Source organism: Citrus clementina, unplaced genomic scaffold (genome assembly GCF_000493195.1).
Source record: "Citrus clementina cultivar Clemenules unplaced genomic scaffold, Citrus_clementina_v1.0 scaffold_3, whole genome shotgun sequence".
Classification (NCBI taxonomy): Eukaryota; Viridiplantae; Streptophyta; class Magnoliopsida; order Sapindales; family Rutaceae; genus Citrus; species Citrus x clementina.
The window spans coordinates 42,376,777-42,398,157 of record NW_006262339.1 but is presented as its reverse complement, the minus strand read 5'-3'; the positions used below and the strand labels follow the sequence as shown (position 1 = coordinate 42,398,157).

Genomic DNA, 21,381 nt, shown 5'->3' with positions numbered 1-21,381 from the left:
TTTGAAAAAAATTGTGGGGTGAGAGAGGCTCGAACTCTCGACCTCAGGATAACTCAGAAGCTATGAGACCTACGCGCTAGCCAACTGCGCCACCACCCCGAAGACGTTACTATAGCTCAATCTTTAATTACTTCTAAGAGATCCATTTTTTTTTCTCTTTTATCATTTTTAAAGCACTTAGAAATACTTATGAAATTTTAGATGAATAATGATATATGTATGAAAAATAGAAAAATATTTAGTGAAAAGGCATAAGAAATAAATAAAAAATTTTGCCTGTCTTCTAACGATGGTATGCTGTTTTCTATGCTATTTTATGCACATGCCATTATTGAATTTAGATTTTCAAAAAATGACATTTTCATCAAATACGTTTTTATATCTAAAATAGGTTCTTATAAACAACTATGAGTGAACTTTAAAAAAAAAAAAATCAATTTTTACTATTTTCAATATATTAGAAAGCCTGTTTATATTCTTAATTGGGCCATACAAAATACTAACTCCTTCTTTATTTTTTTCTCTAACGTTTGCAAATGCTTGTTTTAAATTATATATTTGAGTTCAATAAAACCCCTAAAATACAGCTATTGTATGAATTTAATTAGACTCTTCACAAGCCCACAGTCATACTATCATTTTTATCTCGGTAAAACAATACCTAAATTTTTTCCAAAAAAAAGAAAAAAAAATTATGTAGTAAATTTTTCAAATTTTTTTGACTAATCGATTATAAGTTACTCTCAAAAGACATAAGTATATGAAATGAACTATAAATATTTAGGTAAATGTAGTAGATGTAAATATTTATAAAATAAAAAAAATAATTTATTAGTTGAGTAGTGAATACCTCCTCACCAATTTTTTAAGTTGATGATTCCAATTTCTAACATTATATTGTGAATTATGAGTGAAAAGATAGCCGACATCTCTATTCTATATAACTTTGACTATCCGGTATCTTGCAAAATATTGTACCTCGGTCAATTTTTTGATTAAAAGAAAAAGAAAAAAATAAAAAAAAAAATAAAAAAGAAAAAAAAGAAAAAAAGAAAAAAAAGAAAAAAAGAAAAAAGGAAAAAAAAGGAAACAAAATATTGTTTGCGATGAATGAGACAGTGAGCAAAGGCCTCCCTCTTTGGAGGGTGTAGCTGTTATTATTTGGTGGTATCCCTCGCCTTACTAACAAAACAACAACGTCGTTGGACACAAAAAACCAGGTACCCACAAATCCAATCCTCATCGTCATCACCGCTTCTCAACCTCATTTGTAACCTTTTTTTTTTTTTTGTTCTTCCCCCATTTTAATAGCCCTGCCCTAGACTTAAAGCTCTAATCTCTCCCACCAATCTCACTCTCTGCTTGTTCTCCATTCTACACTCTTACTTGGCATCCTCTTGTAGATTCTAATTTAAATTCTCGAGTCCGCCAGGTACTGAAGTTTAAGCTTTTTCAACTAATGCGCATGGTGTGTAGATTTATATAGTTAGCCTAGTTATTTTTAGGTCTTGTTAATTGTCGCTTGCTCTTAGGATGACTTTTTTTTATTCGAAAATGTTGAAGAAAATTGGAGATGATTCTTTTGTTTGCTTTACTAAAGAAATTGAGGTTGAATTTGCATTGAGATGTTCAATCCACGAGTTGGCGATTTTACTTGTTTATAATATATGTTCTGATACAATAGTGGTAATACTTAAAATGGAATTCGGTTCGAGTAGCATCTTTAGTATTCCCAAGCGCTACTTAGTTTCCTCAATTTTCATGTGCCTGAATTGAATAAAATTCAGTTCAAGTAGCGTCTTTAGTATTGCCTAATGTTACTTAGTTTGCTCAATTTTTATGTGTCTGAATTCAATTAAAAAAAATGGCTTGCATCCTAATGTTTTAGTTTATGGGTTGATTCGGCAGCTGGAGTTGTTCAAATTTTCTGCAATGTACGCACGAGCTACGCAATGTGCTGATTTGAACGGTTACGAAGTTTGAGCAATGGCGGAATATTTAGCTTTGCCATCATGTATCAAGCTGCATATGCAGAGAATTAGTGCAAAAGAGGAAGGAGGCCGATGCGTACCCCGAAATTCACCTTTTAGAGCTACTCTAAGGTATTTTTCCCTTTTAACTTGCCTGTGTCACTTTAGATTCCTTTTTTATTTTGTATTGGTCATTTCATGGTTGTGTTGATATAGCTGGCATTAGAAAATTTGAGTAAGGAACCTTGATGGTTTATTTAGTTCATATTTTTCGTAGATGTTTTGATGGTGACTACTGATAATCAAGCACTACAATTTAGAATGATATTCTATTCACTATAACTTTGCTGGAATATTATTGCCTATAAACTTGTGAGCTTTACTTGATCAGAACTGGCAGGATAAATGTTTCAGATCTTGCTTCTAAGTTTCTTGCCAATATTGGAAAATATTATCAATCACTCCTGTTCAGTTGTACCTTTAGTTTCACAGGTGCCTTGTAACACATATTATAATGATCATATGCTTTTGCATATTCTGAGCAACATATATTTATGTTGTGTGCCTAGCATTGTTATCACTATAATTTGTTCCTCAAGAATGATTTTTTTTTCTTCAAATTGAAAGTTAAGAGTTTATGATTGTGCCAATCTTATGTTTTTATTGCTTCTACAGTTGTAGGACATTTTACCATGGAAGAGATCAAGTTGTCCGGCTCTCAGTTAATAAAAATTTTGAGCTTAGATCTCTTGGTGTTGAAAATCTGAAAGTCCACCCTTATCCTAGGGAATCTTCATCAAGGTGTAGTTGCTTGGGGTTTTTGATAAACCCTGATGGTGCAACAGCCTCTGACTGGGTTCCTGTTGGTGATCAGGTACTCCTGATGGCCAGTATTTTCCTCACATATCTGGCCGGAGTAATTCCCGTTCGGAAGTCTAATATCAGTTACCAAAAGGAGATCCTCGATAAAAACGCATTCCTCAAAAGCTCAACATCTCCTGGTAGGTAAGGGTAAGCATATCAAAAGTTTTGAAGTATGTTTTGTTCCACACTGGTAATTTATTTATTTAACGTTTTTTCATTAAGAAACTCAAGTTGAAACTTATTAAGGTATGAGGACTACAATAAGTAAACAAGTTGTCCACCAAAGCCAAATCAGCCTAGGCAGAACCTTTAAATCTATACACAAGTAAAAAAATCCCCTCAATCCCTGAAAAAATAAAATAATCTCATTATACAAATCTCCAACGGACAGATAACTTGCCCAAAACTGGCTTCCCAATTTGAATTTATGAAGAAGAAAGAAATGTCTTGAAATTCCTTTCTCTGTGATGCCTGTGGAGAAGCTAGCTACGTAGGTGATAATATTATCTGTTTATTTGATTACATGAGTGCAGTTCTCTGGTTTCTGTTTGCCTTGATCTTTCACAAATCAAGATACTTTTCCTGTGAATGCAGTGCTGGGAAGGATGATGACAAAGCTAATTTAAAGCACCCATGGCAAGCAGTGCAAGAAAAACTTTTGGATTCTTTAGATGCTATTGAACAGAGCAGCAATTTGGGAAATGGAGTTGAATTTGAACAAAAGCAGGCAGCCCGCCCACTAAGTTTGTTCGCTATATCAGAGGGTCCGAAGTTAAGGTTGCTTTGGGCTTCTTTTCATCAGCTTGAGAAAGAGGCAGGCACTGTCTATATCGTTTCCTTCTCACCATACACTGTCTATATTGTTTCCTTCTCACTATACACTTCTATCTTGTTTCCTTCTCACTATAGTTACTATATATTTGCTTTCCTTAAAAAACTTTTGAGCTTTTGTTTTTTCAGAATAGATGATCACTTATGCTGATTAAAAAGAAAAGGGATGTTTCTTGGTGATAGAAATTACTGTTGGTTGTTGTTGTGATTGAAAGATTATTAGCACTGCTTCTTGCCTCATAAAGGTTTTAAGGAAAATATTAGAAATTATTACAACACTGAATGTAGGTCCATATTGGCCCTATTTATGCTAGAGAAAGGGTTAATACACATTTTAATTATTCTGATTACGAGATAGATAAGATTTTTGCTGATAAATTTGCTTCAAAAAAATTATAATAATCATTTCAGCGTTGCATTGCATAAAAGTTACTTCCTTATGCTCCACCATATGTGCAAGTGCTTATTTTGCAAATGTTAATTTTGCTTAAAACACTGCTTATCTTCTTGATTTCACGATGAAAGTTTTTATTCAAAATGATATTGAACATGAATTCAAAACTTTGTCCACTTTTTGTTTCTGTTTTCTATGCACACCCGGTCCTAATCATAGAGTCGATGATTTATTACATTACATGGATATTTAGCTTCATTATGATCAGCAGGTGAAACACATGACCTTCATTATGAATAGGAACATATACATACTTTAAGAATTCAGACCATACTGAGAAGTCAATTAAACATCCCCAGACCACATGGTGGATACATGAGAGCAAGTGGATGGTAAAACACTTTGACACTACTCATCTTCAATAGTTGGAAATCTCTGAGCCTGCAGCTAAGCTCATAATTGATCTCTCTCTCTCTCTATAATGAATATTGAGGTCTCTTTCAGTCTTATGTGACTTTCAGGGGTTTGAATGGATAATAATTGCAATATATTCTTTACTTCTTTCAGTCTTTAAAAAACTTCTGCATTTTGGTAATCAAATGTTTCATAGTTCCTTTTGTTTTCAGGTAAATAATCTCTCAGGCGCACCTGATACCGTTGACATGGATAATTGGATGATGGTTTTTTCTAAAATCATTCGGGAAGCTTGTCAACCAGTATGCTTGGCTTGGCTGGAAAAGGAGTTTTGCTTAGAAAACCGCAACTTTGATGAGGTTATTTAGAAATTTTGATTTTTTTATGTTGGTATCACACCATATTTGTTATTTTGTTACTAATGTTCAAGTCGTATGCTATTTTTTAACTTTTTTTTCAGGCACTTATTATGGAGAAAGTGAAAGGAGATGATAGTATTCTACAGACCATAATAAAGTCAGGCAAGGGAGATCTGTATGCAGAACTAGTATACTTTCTTCGGTATGGTACTCTCAGGTAAGTCTAGTTCTTGACTAGGCTGTAGTTCCTATCAGTATATTTACATGTCTATGGAAGTAGTTTCCCAAATGGTGCAAAATCAAGTGTTTTAGTACTTGGGTTAAAGTTAGCTAGATGGAGGCTTTAATGATGTAGGGTTACACATGGTTTTGGTGGTTCAAAGAGCGGCAATTTCATCTTTAAGATGAAATTTACGTTTTTTTGCTTTCAACTCTTAGATTAACCAAAAGTGAATTACAGAAAGGGAAAAAGTCTTTTTCACTCCTGGGATTTAATGTAGTAGCCTGCTTCATCCTTACTTTTTAAATAATAGTCAATTTCATCCCTACTTTTCAAACAATAGTTCAAAACACACTTCCGTTAATTTACCGTTAGTTTACTCTGTAATTCATTGATGATAAAATAAGATTTTTCAATTAAGGATTTACAAACTATTTTAATAAAACTCTCAAATACAATTAAATAACATTTAACTTTCTGCATAAATTTAAAATTTAAGGATAGCTTAATGAATAAACAATAATAACACTAAATAATATGTAAAATATATATCGAGGACAAAATAAAAAAATAAAAAAAAACATAGATTGCACAGACACTAGAAATTTTTTTTTTCTTTAACTTGTTCTAACTTTAATATAGTCAAATAAATAAATAAACAATCAATACTGTTATTTTACTAAAAGTAAACACAAACTCCTTCATTTACTTAAAAAATACACTAAAGTATAGAATAATTTAATGAACAAACCCACATGCGTGCGCACGCACATATATATTGCAAATTCTTTAGTGTTATTTGATTAAGTTATCCTTAAATTTTAAATTTATGTAGAAAGTTAGATGTTATTTAATTGTGTTTGAGAGTTCCTTAATTGAAAAATCCTATTTTGCCCTCATTGAATTTCACAGTAAACTAACGGTAAATTAAAGGAAGGGTGATTTGGACTATTGTTTAAAAAACGTGGATAAAATGGGCTATTATTCAAATAGTAAGGATGAAATGAGCTATTGCATCAAACCTCAGGGGTGAAAAAGGATTTTCCCTTGCAGAAATGTATCTTAACCTCGGTAGTCAGAAAGGTGATTAATTATGAGGGAATGTTGAGTTTAAAACTCTCTTCCAACCTGAAATTGGAATGGGATTAGTTTGCAGTAATGGTACTAAAATAAAATTGTCAACCTTTGATTGTGTATTTTTTTGACAGAATTCTTGATAACATAAAGCAGTTTTGAATCTCAGGTGTACTATCTGTTTGTTCTGCTGCATGTTTGTGATGCATATATAACTTAGGATAACTCATTCCTTGAGTTTATTCTATTGAGGCTTTGAGATTAATGTTCTAATTTTACTCTATGTACATCTAGTATTCTATCTCCATTTAATCTTTATTGAGACACTGCTTTGTTTTAGCAGAAAGGGATCCACTTATGATTATAGCGTGTTTGCTTTATATGCGGAATCCATATTGGAAGATTTGGTGATAACTTTAGCAGACGGGATTGCGAGTATTTATCTGGAGCTAATTTCTGTTGATGGAGATTTTTCGAATGAAATTAATAGCTTGGGTTTAGCTATGTGCAATCTGTCCACTCGTTCTCTCCAAAAATTGCGCAATGAGGTACAAGTGTTTTCATTGTCACCATATGGTTAAGATTTCTTGATGCCTACACTAAATTCTTTATTTTACAAATTTGTTTTATGCATTTTGATGCCCTATCTCACTCTCCAAAGCAAAAACAGCAATTTCCACCATTCCTATTTTGAATTTCTTGTGCATGTTTGATTTTATATGTTACTCACTTTACAATGATAGCAGTGGATATCTTTGCTCTGAGTATATGAACAATTGTGACTAGTAGAAATGGCAAAGTGATCTAACTATCATGTTTTGATGGATTTAGAGACTATTAATTACATTGACTTTTTACCCAGGCTCCAAGCAGGTCATAAATCTGCACCCCGCAATTGACTAGGCCTCTTTCTGTAACAAAATCTGATATCTTAATTACTTGGCTAAACTTCATGAAACTGCAACCCTGTTATGTAGATCATGAATGGCCCTAATAGACAACTGTAAGTGCTATTCTCTACACCGCTTGTGATCGAAGTAGAGAAAGAGGGCAAAAAAAGTGTTTTCTCTTGGAGGATCTCTTCTTCTCCCTTCATTTTTTCGTGGCCCATTCTCCACTTTAAATGTTAGGATGCTGATTGTCAAGGCTTTTTTAACATGTTTTTGGAAGAGAAGGATATGAATCTATGATTGTATCAAAATGTTTTTCGTCTGCTTTTTGTTAGGAGGTTGATTATCAACACCAGCAACTTTTTTGTTTTTATGGAACAGGTAGCCCTGAAACTATGGTTGTATGAAAATGTGGAGGCAGTTGTATCAATGTATGAGGATTGCTTTGACCTATGCACATTTCAGAGTCAACTCATCAAGGAGCCTAGCAGGGATCGGCGGACTGAAAATTACAGTTGGTGGAAGAATCTTATCCAAAGAAAATCTGGACCTGTGACATCAGCATCAAGTTACGTTAAGATAATGAGTATCTCCATTTCTGTGAAGAGAACGAAGGAATTAAGGGCCTTGAAAGGGTGGTATGCTTCCTCTCTTTGCCCCACAGCAATTTCCTCTGCATGCATGTACAATTAACTTATTGGGGAAGCATTTGTCTGTGGCTTAAAATAACATGCTAATTATTTCATATTCTGCTTGTATGTTCACTTCTTCCAGAAATTGATCAGTTGATGAAACCTAGTGCTTTTGTATGTTAATTTTTATACCTGAATATCTGGAATGGGAATTGTTCAATAAGAGCTGTTCCCCACTGGATAAAGCAGCAGACCCAAGTGGAGTGTTAGTTCCTTTCTAAGTGCTTCGTAGTATAATGCCTTGTGGTGACAACAAGATTACCCATTCTTCAGTCAAGCAGATGGCCCTAATGTACTTGAAAAAGATTCTTGAGCTAATTTGGAGTTTTAAGTTTGAGGAATATTCATTGTCATTGAGCAAGTTTGAGAACTTATAGAGTTGAACAAATAAGCATCAATAACCGGATACAACATACAAGTTGATGTACATTTGCATGCATGCAGATCGAAACAATAAAAAGGGAAATCTTGGACGTAGTTTTCAAAATTCGATGAAAATGGAGATCTTGGGTTTACTTTTCAAGCTAGATCATTCTATGGTTAAATCTGCATGGGGAGCAGAGAATAGTTGTATGTTGGTATTTGGCATCGTTTTTCCATGTGGTGTGGTCTGTCACTCAATGACCCTTGGACCAAAAGCTGTTTGTGTTCATTAGTCATCTTGATGGTGTCCTGAGCCTTATGGTGTATCCTGAGCATTACTGATCTGCTCCCAAAGCAACTCCTTCCTTCACCTACACCCACCCCCAAACCCCTAAAACAACTTATTTTGTTGCAGAAAATGTTACCACGAAGTTCTGCTTAATGTTTATTATTCTTAATATAAGATAGCTTGCTTATTTTGAATCAATTTCAAACGTCCTTTTTTGCAGGAGGTACTACTTCAGCCTATTCCTCGAATTGTCTGACATTAGCATGCCATTTATTAGAGCTCTTTTTGACAAAATCAGCAATGCCATCTCATTCTTTCTTGTTTGCTTGATTGGGCGATCACTGGGACTCATCTACACTGGAATTAGACAGTCCTTGCGATGGAAGTGATATGTAATATAACTGATACATTTTTGTGATTCATTGTTGTTTCATTTTATTTATTTTCTGTTTGACATAGGAGTAGCCTATATGAGGGATGTGTTCCGGGGACTGTCGGATTCCAACCCACATTTTTTTTTGTTTCACATCAAGGCTTCTCGTAGAAATACTGGTTCAATAAATCTGAGATTCTGAATCAGTTTGAAAGATACAAGGCTGATTTTTCACCTCCATTTAGCAATTCTCAAATTTATCTTGTTTCAGTCTCTGCAAGTTATGTAGAAACCAAATGTATGATAGCTCATATTTATCTACATGTTACTGTGAGAAATGAAACGTTTTTGATCTAGTATGTGGTTATGTCCATATATCGTGTGCCTCTATCTCTCTATCTGCAGTAAAATTATGGCTTTGTTAAATTGAGCTGTAAAAGGTAGGAGCTGGAATTGTCAGTACGTAAGATCGAAATGACCTGGAGCATTTGGTCAAACTCAAAGGTGTGGATCGAACCTGTATTCTCATTTATACCTTGGAAACACACGTGGCATTATTATGAATTGCGATCTGTGATCAAAGAAAAGTTCCTAATCATATCCTTTGTGTGATAAATATATTGTTTTCTAGATTGATATCTGTCTGGATTGCATGAATGATGTATTTCTTAATGTTCATCAAGAAAATGGTGGGAACACAAACATGGAGGAAAAGTGATGAGCACATAGGCGATTATTCTTTTTAAAAGATCAGCAAAAGCAAAAGTAATTTCAGAAGATAATTCTTGTGCCCTACCACCTTTACATCATAATCTGTTCTGCTGAGAAACTTCTTATAATACATTAAGCAATTCATGGTGTTCACAACTTTGAAAACAGACCTATTAACCACATATATTTTAGAAGCTTTCTTACATACAAAATTTTGGTTAGTCAAATTAGGGTTTGTTTCACCCAGGTCAAGGTATTCACACTTTCACCAGGGCTTTTACTTTTAGGGGTTTTGTTACAGCAGTCATTTGTCTGTAGAACTTTGAAATGTACATATTTCCTGTTGTGAAACCATTATTTGACCAGAGTATTGAGCTTGATGGCAAATTTTCATCAAGGATTCTCTAGGGGACAAGTGGGCAGAGAAATGAAAAGAGACAACAACAGAGGAGAAAAAAGGTTGCATAAAAGGGTTGATGAGGCATCACTATCCATCCAAGCCAAATAAAAACGGTAAGTGCTAAATACAATGTTGAAAATGAATATTTCTTAACCATACAATATAGTTATGCCTTTTTACATGCTATCATTGCTGAATTATAAAAGATGTTGGAAATATTATTGTATGTCTCTGAGGACCACTCTAGTCTTGCCAACTTTTACTGCATTGTTTTGCTGGTGAAAACTACCTTTCATGAGACCAGTTCGGCAGATGGAACTGTTGTGACTTGATTTGATTTTGATTTATTGAATCTTGTTTCAGTGAAGACAAAGAAGATAAATTTAAAGGAAACAATAAAAAGAAGATCTTGCTTTCCTTTTTCTGGTTCTTATTGTTTTTTCCCCTTGGATCTATTAACTAGCTTAGCACTTAGTTAAGATCCTTGCTTTGGGAATTGGGTTAATGCTCTTATTTACACTAAATTAACAAATGTGATATGTCAAGTATTTATTGCTACAAACAATCAACGGATACACGCAGGATTAAAAAAAAAAAATGCTATCTTTTGGCTAGATGTAGGTGGTCATGCAGAATTTTTTTTTAAGTTTGCATACAGTTCAACTTTATCATTCAGCTCTCAACTTTCTACTCCTTTCCGGAGCGCCTATAAATGAAAAGGGAAAAAGAAAACGTGTGACTTTAGACCAGAAGTCTTTAAATTTGTACCGGGGAGCTTGCTTCGTTACTGTTTTTTCTTCCATTATCTGATGCTTCTTGCATTAGGAGTATGAGATCTCAATCTTAAAGCTAAGAAAATACAAGTCTGTGTCGTTGTTTGTGCTTTTCCTTTTAGAAACTGTTTGAATTTCATTTTTTCCTTGTCAACTTTGACAATTACAATTACCCACAAGATTTTCATACATGATAACCCCAGTTGTTCAATTTACATGTGATTGTCCATGTGATTCGGGAGCCCCAAGCAAAGGAAATATGTCATCATTATATCATGTTCTTCATATTAGAAATTTTGACCAACCGTCGCTTTAGAGATTTTTGACCCACCAAAGAATTTAAATCTAAAAAGAGGAAAAAAGTTTGATAATTAAACTATCATTGTTTGACTACTGAGCAAAAGCTTGATCAAGGCATTATTATATGGAAACCTGGAGCTCAATCAAAAGGTTAATTAATCATAATAGATAATGTAAGATAAAGAAGTATCACACTTACTATATATTAGTCTATTAGTTTTAGGGGATGGTTTGGGTGGCCGAAAGTGTTGGGCATTGGCATCTGCCTTAAAAGGAGAGTTTATAATTCATACCAAAGAATGTCTTGGTCCTCGAAACTAAGCCGAAACCAAAAAGAGTGCAATAATTTGGCCTTGATTTCAGTCAATTTGATGGTGTTTTACTCATAACAAAAGTGATCATCAAAAACCTTTGAGAATTGAAAGCTCTGCTTTCATACATTACTATATAAAGTGAAATCTTGTTTTCTTTACATGTGAACATTTTCTTTTTCCTTTTAGTTTGGCTTGTTTTCATTAAGGCTTCTTCTTTTTTTTTTTTTTTTTTTTTTAAATAACTCGCAAGTCCATAACACTTCGTTTTGGTAGTGTTTTGATTTAGTGTGTATGTGTTGATTCATTATCTCGGCCGGTGGCCCATTTTCAATATCTTGGGACTTAAAGGCACAATTTCCTTCCAACCCAAAGCAACACCGCGTATATACAGGCAAATAAAACTAAAAGTAAAAAAATAAAAAAAATACAGAAGAATAAAACAAAGATCTGAGAAATTTATGATGTAGGAAAAAAAAAAAAAGAACATTCAACAAAAATATTTTAAGATGAATTTATTTACTATAATATGAAAGGAAAATTGCCCATATATATACTGCATTGTCAAATTAATACAATAATTAGATACCTAAGTGTGGGACCTCTTTTGTGGGTATTCCGAAAATGTGACACTTGTTTGATAAATTGGTAGAGATATTACTTTTAGTCGTTGATGTGAATACAGCATTGCCCACTGACATTGTGAGTGGGAAAAGAATATTGGAAAATTATGTAATGAAGATTGAAAGTAATAAAATAGATGCTTCACAAAGTGATTCCTCAGACCAAATAACTCTTGCTGCCTCATCTGGAAATTCTTCTCAGCATCGAAATGCGAATTGTTTTTTTTTTACATCCACTGGTTCTAGGAAAAGAAGTGCATTTGGAAAAAACTTGCGGAGAATTATATTCTTGCTCCCCATGGCCTCTCATGGCTTTTCCAATCATGTCAATTCTTTAACAATTGTGTAAATTACCAAATGACCAAAAAAGGAAAAAAGAAAAAGAAAAACTTTCCACCATATATACAATCGACTTATGATATTAAAAATTTGAGATGCGTGATTAAATATAATAATGGTTGTAGTGTAGCATGACTGAAATCGAGTATGGTCATTGTATGGATGAAATTAAATGCTGACATCAAATTGTTGACATTAAGATCAAGACAGCTTGTATATATATAACATGCGACCTGCTAACAGTTAGAAAAGATTGATTTTATTTTTTTTTCAATGTTAAATATTGTATGTCGCCTGTCTCGTCGTCAATGACTTATTTGCTTTGTTTACAAATATCAACTAAATCGAGATAATTAAAGCTTCCAAGGTCCACTTCATTGACTTTTGGTGCCAAAAAATGGTCATGGAAGCCATAATTTGCAAAAGCATCACTTGGGGGAGTATTGTTTTATTTCAAGGCAGGCAAAGATTGAGTGCGACAGTGTCTCCAGGAAATTGATTTGATGACTTCACTGATTTTCAAGTTTTTCTCCTTTTAGATTTGATTACCTAAAAAGATATCCCACTTTGAGCATATGATGCCCAAGGGCTTTCATGGTGATGCTCAAACTGCTGATTAATCAACCCTCCAAACAAATACAGCATCCATTCATCTTTATTATTATATATTGTCATTTTAAAATTAACTAAAAAGTATATGTAGACGTTATTGAGAAGCGAGGTCCATAATTTCGAGTTAAATTTGATGAGGCAGTTGGGAAGTTCACTCAGCGTAGTCAAATCAATCTAGCTTTTTCAGTGCCATTTTGTTGTCGATGTATCTTTCCCTTTTTTCAGTCAATAGGTTCTTAATTTATTTATTCATACCCCTATATATGTAATCACTCAATTTGTAAACTTCAATTACATAGGTGCAATAAAGTGTGTGCAATTCAAAATAAAAAAAAAACAAATATTAATATGAGGATATAAAATATGTTTATTATAATTGGAACTTTCAGAAAGATCAGTAAATAAATGAAAAACATAAGAAAACGGACCATTGCCTCGTTGTTTTATAGAAGTGTGGTTTAATTAAAAATCAAAGTAAAAGACTTAAGACATCCCTCTAAGTTAAAATGAACATATCTAGATTAGAAGAAATTCGAAAATATCTCTGAAGTATCATGTTAGTAATATAATAAATAATTAATATGTAATTAGTAGTTATATAAAATTTAACTACACATGTCATACATACATTAATTAGTTGTATTAATAGTTTTAAATCCTTAATGATACTGATAAGATCCATTCAAAGGAGAAAATTAATTTCAGACTAGACGAGCCTCTCATCATTTATTCTCAATTTTTTCTTTTTTCCACTTCGGGGTTGGAGAGTCCTTAATGGGTAGGTAAACAACCAACGGCGATCAAGAATTTCTCCACCAAATAATCAAAGCTGGAGTTCATGAGGAAGAGAGATAATTTCAAAAGAATGAAAGTTTGTCACTTCCAAATTCTTAAGATGCATATTGCTGCTGCCTGCAAATGCATAACTCAAATATTTTGTCACACATAAGTAATTAAATGTTTCACAGAAAAAATAAAGAGACAAGAAAGGACAAATTGATGTATTCCTTGGCTTTTTGAACATGGTTTAACTAAATTTACTTTCTACATGGATGCTAATTGATCTTAGATAACAATTAATCAGTGGTTCTCTCTATATATATACGAACATCATTGTATGCAAAAGCTGTTCGTTACTAATTATAAAGAAACGCCATTGTTGTTTTGGGAGCAATAATACAATAATGTCTTCCTCTTCTGGGTAATTTTTTAATGCCAGCTGCTTTCGTGAAAAATGCCACAACATAATCATGATGATTTTTTTTTTTTATTTAAATATCTGCCATGCAAATGCAGATAAGAAGAAACTTACAAGCTATGGCTTAACGAATACGTACGTGCAATCTCTCTCTGAAGTCTGAAATATGTTATCGAGGCAGTGGGGACCCATGCATCACCCATCATGGGAGACATATATGCATGTTTGGTCCTTCAATTGTTTTATTATTATTAATCATAAATAATATGATCAGGAAATATTATTGCAGTCTGGTGATTGACTGATGAACAAGAGACTATACAATGCCTTTTTCTTTTTCTTGTTTCCCTCCCTTTTTGTGGGTTTCCATAAAACTACTTTCTATTGCATGTTTTAGACCCACGCTCTTATTTCAATCACTTGCTCTCAGACTCTTCATTCACTCACACACACGGGATTAATTAAATTGTTCCGTGATTAATTATATAATTCATTGCTTTTTAAACTCCATGTTAAAGTTTGATCAATTGAACTACGTATATTTCTTTGGAATTGATATATGTATTGACATATTATCTCCACTACAAGAGGTCAAAAGATAGCAATGTTGCTCATCACAATATTATTGTATAAATAGCCTCGGCTAAAAGAATTTTTAAGTCATAATTTATATATATATATATATATATATGATTTATTCGAGTGTAACAGCCACGCGCAGGAAGAGAGGTATGCACCATCTTTTTGTTAAATAAATTAACTAAGCTAATTAGGGAGAATATTACAATAATGGTATTTTTTTTTTTTAAACCATTGTTAGGGTTCTCCAAGTCAAAGAAAGATTTCTTGGGGAAAACGGCCAAGCAAGAAAAAGCCGCCACCTATTCTTTCCACCACCTCCCTTTTCTATACTATCTTACGCTCATGCCTTTATACACCTTTTTAACATTCTATAATTAAAAATATATATACAAGAATGGCCCATGCAATATATGTTTTTGTCAATAATCTCTACTATTAATCAAAACCCTAGGGTTGATTATTCTTGTAATTTCATAATCTTAACAAGGACTATCTGGTGAATTCACAAGCAAATATGATGTATACTTCCATGTTAAGTTTAGTCATCATATCATTATTCTTTGATCCTCTATCTACACAAAAAAATGTGCATCAAATTTCAAAACCTCCTTTCTAATATTCACTACTTTAGCTGAAGCTTCTGCTCTTTCTCTCTCTCTTTCCTCCTAACCCTCTTTCTTTTCATAGCCTTAGCTGCTGGTTCATGGATATTGAACCCTGTGGTCTCTTGGGGGGTGGTTTATTATTTTTCTTGATTGCATGGCAGCAACTAAATCTGAAACCTACACTAAATCATACTCTCTCCTCTTGTTTGCCCTAGTTTGCTTCATTTTTCTACTCTTTCAGTTTAGTACTACCGATCCCATAAAAGCTAGCCCATCAAAACCCGACTCATCAGTCACCACCACATCCACAAGGTTCCTTCTGAACTCTCCATCTTCAACTTCAACTTCAACTTCAACCGTGAACTTGCATAATCCAAAACGAACCCCAAATACGCCTTCTAATGGACAACAACTTGGAGCCGATGAACACGAAGTTCCCAGTGGACCAAACCCTATATCAAACAGGTAAAGTTATTACCGTTACTATTTGGAAGCACACCAAAGGATAAGTTGAAGATGATAAAGTTATTGTAGCGGCATAGTTATTACGTATGAAACTGTCATCTTTATGTTTGTTGTCTCGGTCCACCATTAACAGAGCTTGTCCTCTGTGAGAGAGAGGTTTGTTGCAGTCTTTGTTAATGCTACCATCGTCATCATCCATAGTTAATGTGGGTTTTTTCAATTTTTTTGGGTCCCTTTTTCTTACTAGAAATGTATAGCAAGAGAGAGTTTTATTCTATTTAATTTTCTTTATGTATGTATGTTTCCTTCTATATTTGTTTTTAATATAGATGATGATGGTATGGTTTAAATACATCATGGTTCTTTTCTTCTACTTCTTAAATATAGATCATGCTTCTCTAGATCATTTTTTCATATTTTATTAAGAGATCTCGAAGTAATTCCCTTGAGGAGATTACCATTTTTATTAGTTATATATAAATGCCTCAAGATCTCCTAATTAAGGGTGTCCTTTTGCTGGTGAAGTTAATGGAATGAATGTGGTAATTAACCCATGAACATATAGTATAATTTATAGATTTTTCATAATGAATTGATGATATTGCATGGGGTTGCTTGCGTTCTATTGGGTATGAGAAAGCTGAGGCAAAAGATAAGAAGGGAATCTGAGGCAAAGAGAGAACTGTACAATGGAGCTAGATCTATGAGCACGAGGATAGAGAACATCTTGTTTTGTTTTGATTTGCCTGAGTAATTATTTGATCAGTCTTTGGACTTTGCTTTTGTCTTCTCAAAACACAATAACCAAGAAAGTTGTGCTGACAGATAGGTGCCAACAACAAACAAATTAAAGTCGTCATAGCAGAAAAGCTAGCTAGCTAGCTACCCTCATATGATTTGATAATTATAACAGTTTCATTTTCCTGTTGTTGAATAGAATGCAAAATCAATCATTTACTCTAAGATGGTCGTTCGTCACACCCCAAAAAAGTTAAATAAAAAAAAAAAAAACACTTATTCTATCAATATATGTGTATACCCTCTACTGAACTATGTGTGTGTTTATATATATACATTTGGTTCTCCGACCAAAATTTGCAGGGAGAAACTCTCAGTTTCATTTTGATAACATTCATTTACAATTAAGAGAGGCAGCTGTGTGTACAAGTTGCAAATTGTATGATCTCATACTCACCACAACGCAATAATTTAATTTATTGCAACAGTTCGGAAAAAGAGGAACAACAAGATATTGAGAGACGACGTCAATGGTATTGGCACTTTCAATTTAATTTTAGAAAATATTTAATGTCATTGTGGCTTGTAGGGATCATCAGCCACCCCCACCCCCCTCCCCCCCCCCCCCCCCCCCCCCAAAAAAAAATTATTTCTTGACACATTTTTTTCACTGAAAATAATTATATTTTTCAACACTATTCTTAAAGAGTCACAAAACTCATTTTTAGATTTCGTCTAAGGTTTATCTCAAAAAAAAAAAAAAAAAAAACCATTGGCAAAAGGAAATTAAGATTTAAGAGGCATATAGTTCGAAATTACTCGTGTGCTAACTTTATGCAAAGTGCGTCTCAAGAAATTTGTGATGAATATATCAATCATATAATTCTTACACAAATGAAAAGTATAATAAACAGGCAGTAAATTGTTTACAATTACTCTAAAGGGGAGCGGCTAATCTGATCTGGGTGAAACTTCTTTTATACAAACAAGAAATCGACCATGTAATTATATATGAATTTTCTTTCTCTAATTATCAGTAACACTATTTATCTTGACCTGTGAACAGTCGATCTAATATGTATATATATATATAGGCCGGTGGAAATAATTCTCTCCCTATATAAATGCATATATGTATTATATATATAGACACTAATTAAACATAACAGTGATACAAATAAGTAAGTTAAATTGGATCCCGAGAGCCTATAAATCTTAGGTTAAATGGAAAGAGTTACTTGCAAATAGTTAGCTAGAGCAATAGATGAAGAGGGAAGATTAAGCTGGTCATGTCAGTGCATTTTTTGATGGATCAGCACAACCCTTCTGATTTTCTTGCAAGTGCCGTCAAATTAATTGCCTGTTTTCTTTCTCTTTTTTTTTTTTATGGCTGTCCCATCAACGGAGTCCGATCGATAGAAGCCAACTTCCTTTGGGATATTGCCTCAAAGAAAATTGATCGATGTTGACTTAAAGTTATATACACAGAAAATCTAATAATTATATATATATGGTTCATGCTTTGCTTGCTATTCATATGGCATCCAGTTCCAACCTCGATCTCTATCAAATATTAGTACGCATGTTCTGAATGCAATTATACATAAGTAGCGAGCTAGCTCTATAAGCTAATTGCTGGAAACATTTTTACAGGATCCCTTTTGTTGGGTTGTCCAATCCCCAGCTGTAAAGGTGATATGTTATTGGCTACTTGAAATGGAAAGAAGTTTTCACAAAATGTAATGATAGATCCTTGACTACGTGTCAATGTCAGTACTTAAGGAAGAAAAAAATAAATTACAATGTAAATGTATCTTACATATTATATGATTAGTTTAAAAATAAGTCAATTGTTCTTTAGAGAATCCATTAACAAGAAAAAATTTAAGGTAAAAAATAAAGACCCAACAACATAGTTAAAGACAACTCTCAATATTTCTTACGTGAAATATTGATTGAGATAATATCACATTAGCAGTCGAGACATAATAAACTTACAAGCGAATAAAAAATTAAAATATTTGAGAGTGCAGTTTGTGCATAAATAGAATTGAACATGAAACTTTAGGTGCAAGTAATACCATATTAGAGAATTTGCTACTCAAAAGATTAAACTACACTAACAAGTAATGGTCCAGTAATAATATATATTAAAGACAAATATCAACATTTTCAATAAATTGTACCAACAATTAACTCTTATACTAGTCTTACGCGTTTATTGTTAGAATCTAAACGATTAAAATAGATTAGTATGTGCATAAATCCATATAATGTGCACCCGTCATTTATTAAATAACTCTCAACGTATGAAATTTCTTGGATTCATCAGATGTTTGTCTTGTTTTAGTACATGGCTAGGCCCAAAATGCCTTCGGTTCACTGAGCCCAAACAAATTTACCCGACCCGATCCTAATAGCACCCATATGCATTACCCGGGTCGAAACTAATCATGTTCGATTTTGAGACGGGAAGCTTAAACCCTAAACCCCAAACTAAACTCTCAGGTGAAAATGGCTCTCAGAAATGGATGCCTGAGGCGAATTTCTAGGTTTTTGCCACACATTTACTCAGGTTTTGCTTCAACCTTAATTCTCTTGTTAATTTCACTTGGTTTCGCTGCTTTTAAATTTCTAATTTTTGAGGGTTTTATAATGATGTTTGTTAATATTGATAGGATCTCATTTTCAACAATCTAGACGTGCTATTATCAACAGTTTAGCTTCCTCTTTAATCACATTCCCTCGTGAATGTGAGCAAATTAGCAGAAATGGAGGTAATTTTTAACAATCACATTACCGTTATTTATTTATTTATCTCTCTATTTTTGGCAATTTTATTAACTTGGAAAATTGACAGTCAATTTTAGTTTCTCAACAATTGCACAAGCATCACCTGCTGAGTCTCTTTCTCAATCAGATACGTTGTCTTTCATTGAATCCACTTTCAATGAGTTTCAAGGTATATTTAATCTTCTGGGGATATTACTTGAGGTATGAAAGTGAGTATAAGGAAGAAAATGGATCCGTCCTTGTCATGACTAAACTTTTGAAATATGAATGTGCAGGCCCGCATCATCTTTGGTTTAATATTGTTGAGGATAACATACATTTTTTCAAGAGAGGTGGAGCTTTTTTAGTTCTCGCTGGACGGTTTGTGGATAATTGTGATTCTCTGATAGCTGGATGTGGCACAGTTGTTACATTTGAGAAAGTAAAGTCAATTCAGCAGAGGTAGAGAGGAATCAAATAGTTAATTTTTTATGGTTACGGTTGCTGAATTAGGACGATAAGTAGGAGCTAGTTGTGAATTCTGAGGAGGTCTATTTTTCGCTGTTGTAGCTTTCCTCAGCTCCAAGTTATAGGGTTTCTGCATGGCTGTTCGACCATCTCTGCTGTTGATCAAACTCGTCTGGTTGAAATGTTGATGAAGGAATACATTACTTTCCCTATTTTATTGTCGAACAAGAACTTTCCTCAGGTGAGGTTCTTCGTCCTTGGTTTAACTTTTGAAATTTGAGTAATAAGATTTTATGCTTAGAAAATTGGTGTGTCCACTATAAGGAGCCTTTTGTCATATGACAATATGGGAATTTAATTTTCCTTTCTTGTCCTGTCGTTTTGGGTGATGGCAGGTCTAATGAAAATTGTTAAAGTTGTAGAATCTTACAAAATATTCAGCAAACACTTTCTTTTGGTTGGGAAAAAATAAATTATTATCAGTATTTTATTATGAAGTGAAACAGGGATGGTCTAAATTATATTTACCCGGGTTTACTGATGTTTTCATAAAGTTCTGTCGTCATTAGATGGATTATATATAATGATTATGAATGTATTTTGCTGTTAAGATTTTTATCATTAAAAAAGTTTTTAATTAGGCTATTAAGATAACAGCATGTTGTTGTATCCAGATGGAAAATGGAGCTTGCTACCTCTTATCTAAAGATTTTGGAAATGCTAGAGTTTTCCATGAGAACAGTCTGGATATTGGCATGCTTAATAAAGGTTTGTGTAGTTTCCAAATTTGAGATTGGAACCGCTCCCTCTTCTTCTTTTCCTATTTACAAGTAAACACTTTTTGTCTGGCATAAACTGTTGTTCTTGGTCATATATATTTGTACCCAAAGTTATTCCTAAATGTTGCTTTAGTTGGTGACTTGTACTAATCTTCATTTATGAAACTTATTTCGAATGTATATGAGGTGACATTCCGAACATCTTCTGTTTTATCTGGTTATGAACGTACACTGTCTTTTGGAGTTAGATTTATCAGTTCTAAAACACTATCACAAGAATTAATTTTTCTTAGTTCTTTTCCCTTTCTGATCTTCTCTCTTTTCTTCTTTTTCTATCTCATGCTCTTTTCCTCTTCTTGTTCCAGACTTGCATATATATTGCTTTCCCTTTATACTATTACTTTTCTGCATTTGAATTGGAACAGCTGTTGAAATGTTTCCTCCTTTCATATATATCTTCCTATTATATTTCCTAGTTTTTGGGTTAAGTATTTTAAGCATAACTATTGTCCTGATGCGAGTACATTTCAATGAATTTTGGCCTTCTGATTAAATTGATTTGCACATCTTTGGCTATATCCTCGCTATTTCTTATTTTGATTGCCTTTTGCAGCTGTCGAGGAGTTGATTATGCAACAGCAAGAAAATTCCAGTTCACCTTCTGGCCTGAAATGCACTTGGGCGAAACAAGCTGAGGTTCTTAAAGAACCACATGCGTGCTCATCAGTGAGGAACTTATTACTTCACTTCCCTGGTACAGGCTTCTTGTAAATGGTTTGTTGTTGACTTGCCACATAGCTGCCTTTTCTTTTTAATTTGTCAAAGAAGTAAGGGGTTTCAATACTTCATGTTTTTTTATTTTATTTTTTTCTTTTTGTGCTTAGTCCCGCAAATGGCTCATAAGGCTGTTGTTCGTCTTTGAAGAAGGAACACTAGTCCTGATAGAAATCAGTTACATACCATGCAATGGTT

General features: G+C 33.4%; 2 protein-coding genes and 1 non-coding gene across 4 annotated transcripts in view; 2 read left to right on the top strand and 1 right to left on the bottom strand.

The window, feature by feature from the left end:
• Positions 1-14: 14 nt before the first annotated feature.
• TRNAM-CAU lies at positions 15-99 on the bottom strand. Its single transcript is given in 2 exon segments — positions 15-50; positions 62-99. It is a non-coding gene; the product is annotated as a tRNA-Met (tRNA).
• A 1,020-nt stretch (positions 100-1,119) lies between these two features.
• Positions 1,120-9,016, top strand: LOC18047802. Of its 2 annotated transcripts, none has more exons than XM_024188695.1 (9): positions 1,120-1,220; positions 1,909-2,102; positions 2,646-2,975; positions 3,429-3,648; positions 4,686-4,832; positions 4,934-5,049; positions 6,470-6,674; positions 7,398-7,654; positions 8,581-9,016. In XM_024188695.1, exons 2-9 carry the CDS (start codon positions 1,987-1,989, stop codon positions 8,747-8,749), a joined length of 1,560 nt encoding a protein of 519 aa, XP_024044463.1. In that variant the 5' UTR covers positions 1,120-1,220; positions 1,909-1,986; the 3' UTR covers positions 8,750-9,016. The 2 variants fall into 2 exon arrangements, with proteins under 2 accessions (XP_024044463.1, XP_006443624.1); XM_006443561.2 differs by having other exon boundaries at positions 1,120-1,432.
• A 9,850-nt stretch (positions 9,017-18,866) lies between these two features.
• LOC18048186 overlaps positions 18,867-21,381 on the top strand; it is a 7,790-nt gene continuing 5,275 nt past the window's right edge. Inside the window, exons 1-8 of the mRNA XM_006443557.2 lie at positions 18,867-18,965; positions 19,069-19,167; positions 19,251-19,352; positions 19,459-19,624; positions 19,733-19,871; positions 20,305-20,398; positions 21,023-21,163; positions 21,314-21,326. Of these exons, the coding sequence (XP_006443620.2) occupies positions 18,905-18,965; positions 19,069-19,167; positions 19,251-19,352; positions 19,459-19,624; positions 19,733-19,871; positions 20,305-20,398; positions 21,023-21,163; positions 21,314-21,326 (815 nt within the window). The 5' untranslated portion in view covers positions 18,867-18,904. The remainder of the gene's footprint in view (positions 18,966-19,068; positions 19,168-19,250; positions 19,353-19,458; positions 19,625-19,732; positions 19,872-20,304; positions 20,399-21,022; positions 21,164-21,313; positions 21,327-21,381) is intronic.